The 3014-nt window shown below is 36.4% G+C and overlaps 1 protein-coding gene across 1 annotated transcript in view; it reads right to left on the bottom strand.

The window, feature by feature from the left end:
* Nucleotides 1-3014, bottom strand: part of RXFP1 (relaxin/insulin-like family peptide receptor 1) — a 90631-nt gene that overhangs the window by 26653 nt on the left and 60964 nt on the right. Inside the window, 1 exon segment of the mRNA XM_008586371.1 lies at nucleotides 340-411. Coding sequence (XP_008584593.1) covers nucleotides 340-411 — 72 coding nt within the window.

Here is a 3014-nt window from a genome sequence, read left to right as displayed (position 1 = left end):
TTAGTCCAACCCTCTCTCAAAAGGACAGCTTAGATCTAGACTCAGCCATTGAAAACCACCTCAAATATTTATTTTATATTTTTATTTTATGTATATTTTTGTAAGCTAGATGAATTTCTTTGTGGCCTAAGGTGTATAGGAGGGGTCTTTAAAAAGTTCAGGGAAAGAGTCATATTATCTTTTAATTCCATTTTTCCATGAACTTTTTGAAGTACCCTCATATAAATATGCTTGGAAAGAGGAGATAATTAATATTTCTTAAATATATATATATATAGCAAATATGAAATAAAAGAGTAGAAAGAAAATTCATAACACTATATGTTTAGTCAAACTTACAATTCATTTAGTTTTTGGAGAGGTGCAAAAGAATTTTCATTTAAGTGATTAATTTTGTTTTTCCTCAGGACCCTGAAAGTAAAAAGAAAAACATATTGTAATTTCTTGAGGTAACTGATACATGAATTACTAAGGAGATTAACAGTCTGCAAAAACAAAGACAGTGAATATATAGTGCGTTTTCACATCAAAATATTTGTAGTATGATAAATTAACCAATTTAATTTTAATCTTAAATTTCCCATATTTTTTAATGATGATAATAATAAAATCTACTTCAAATTTTTAAGTGAAATAAGGAAGAACTTTTCAGGGAAAATAGTGAAATCCTCATCTCTTCAGAACACAGACTGAATATCTTGCAACCAAGAACACAAGGAGCTGTTTTAGACTCGGGTCTTCAGTCTGCGTAATATGTCTGTTTAACAAAATACTCCACATGCCATCGGACTTAAGTTCATTTAGTAGTTGATGTGATTTAAGGTACAGTTGCCTAAAGCAGTCTGTTCTAAGCTGGTCCGGTTCAGAAGAATCTCTAGTTTGGTATGTCAAATCAGAATGGAACTCTTTTTTAAAAAACATTATTTATTTTGACACATTGTACATGCTTTTGGGGTACAAACTGATGTTTTGATATATATATACACGTATGTTGTATAATGATTTGGTCAGGGGAGTTAATGTAGCCATTACCTCATGCATTTATCATTTCTTTGTGGTGAAAACATTTGAAAGCCTCTCCTTTAGGGATTATGTAACATACAACACTTAACCATTAACCTCAGTCACCCTGCTGTGCAATAGAACATCAACTCTTATTCTGCCTCCCTAATTGGAATCTGTGCCAGTCGGCCAACCTCTTCCTGTTTTCCTTTTTCCCCTCCCTTCCCCAATGTTCTACTCTCTGCCTCTATAACATCAAATTTTTTTTTTTTGATTCCACATATGAGTGAGGTCATGTGGTATTTGTCTTTCTGTACCTGGCTTACTTAATGTGATGACCTTCAAGACTATCCATGTTGTCACAAATGACAGGAATTCATTTATGGCTGATTAGTATTCCATTGTGTGTGTGTGTGTGTGTGTGTGTGTGTGTGTGTGTATATACATATATGTCACATTTTTAAAACTCCATTCATCCATTGTTGAATACTGTAATGGATTGAATTATGTCTCCCTAAAACTCACTGAAGCTTGAATTGTGTCCTCCAAGTTTTATGTGTTAGAAACTTGGCCCCCACTGTGACTGTTAAGATGGTGGGAAATCCTATTATAGTAATTGAAAGGTGGAGCCTTGAAGAGGTGATTAGATTGTAGGACCTTGCAGTAAGTAGTGAATGGATTAAAAATGGTGGTCAGGGGCACGGGTCTGAGGGCTTTAAATGAAGAGGAGAGTCTGTCTTTCTCTCTCTCTGCTGTCTCTGCTTCCACCATCTTGCAATGTGAGAACTCTGGGTCACTGTCACCACCACCAGATGGGCTTTGGACTTCCCAGCCTTGGAAACTGTAGCAATACATTTCATTTTCTGTATAAATTACCCAGTTCTTTGTGTTTTGTTATGAGCAACAGAAACAGACTAATACAAATACTTAGGACGATTCCATATTTTGGCTACTGTAAATAGTGCTGAAATAAAAATGGGAGTGCAGATATCTTTTTTTCTTTTTTTTTTTTTCTTCCTTTTTGTCTTTTTTACTGACCAGTAACGGGATCGCAACCCTCGGTGTTGCGCCCGCACCACACTCAGCCAGTGAGCGGGAACCGGTCTCCACATGGGATCCGAACCCTCGGCGGGAGCGCTGCTGCGCTCCCAAGTGGCACACTCTCCAGTGCACCACTGGGACGGCCTGCAGATATCTCTTTGACATACTGACTTCATTTCCTTTGGGTATATGCTGGATCAAATGGTTGTTCTATTTTTAATTTTTTGAGAAACCTCCATACCGTTTTACATAATAGCTGTACTGGTTTACTCTCCCACCAACAGTGTGCAAGTATTCCCTTTCTCTACATCTTTGCCAACACTTATTTTCTTTTCAGGCTATAACTCTTTCTGTACTGATCTCATGTATTATCAGGAAGCATAAAGGATTAACCCATAGAAAAGTTTGAAAGTGTTTCCAATTCTTTAAACATGTATGACATTTCTCCAAGTTGACTTTGTCCCTTCCTTATGCATTTATTTCCTCCCAGCACTCCAAACCATTACCAGCTCTCCCATTATCCCTGGACCAGAAAAAAAGCACAAATGCTTGCCAGGAGGAATCTCACAAATGATTTTCTTACACAGAGGTTTTCTTAAAAATAAATACAAATAGAACAGAAAAGAAATTCTAAGTTTTTCAGATATCTATTTGGTTGTGTCTTTTAGGTGCAATTTGGTTTCCTTTGGGCAATTAGGTATGAACTATTTTGCATGACTGATATAAAGCATTCTGCATCTGAAGATTTTGAACTCACTTAGCAGAAGAGTTCATACTTTTTGGTGGCTCAGAACCCATCAGAATGGGGGGCATAATTGGAGAAAATATATTTTATCAGAGGGAGCTATTGTACTGCTTATACACAGGGGTCCTATGTACTCTAGGATGATGGTTTTCAAACTTTTCCTGTGGTTAACTCACAGTAAAAAACCTAGTTTATATTGGGACATAAAACACACACACACACACAC

The sequence above is a fragment of the Galeopterus variegatus genome, unplaced genomic scaffold (assembly GCF_000696425.1).
Source record: "Galeopterus variegatus unplaced genomic scaffold, G_variegatus-3.0.2 Scaffold3965, whole genome shotgun sequence".
Classification (NCBI taxonomy): domain Eukaryota; kingdom Metazoa; phylum Chordata; class Mammalia; order Dermoptera; family Cynocephalidae; genus Galeopterus; species Galeopterus variegatus.
The sequence above is the reverse complement of the archived record's forward strand: the minus strand, read 5'-3'. Positions and strand labels throughout refer to the sequence as shown.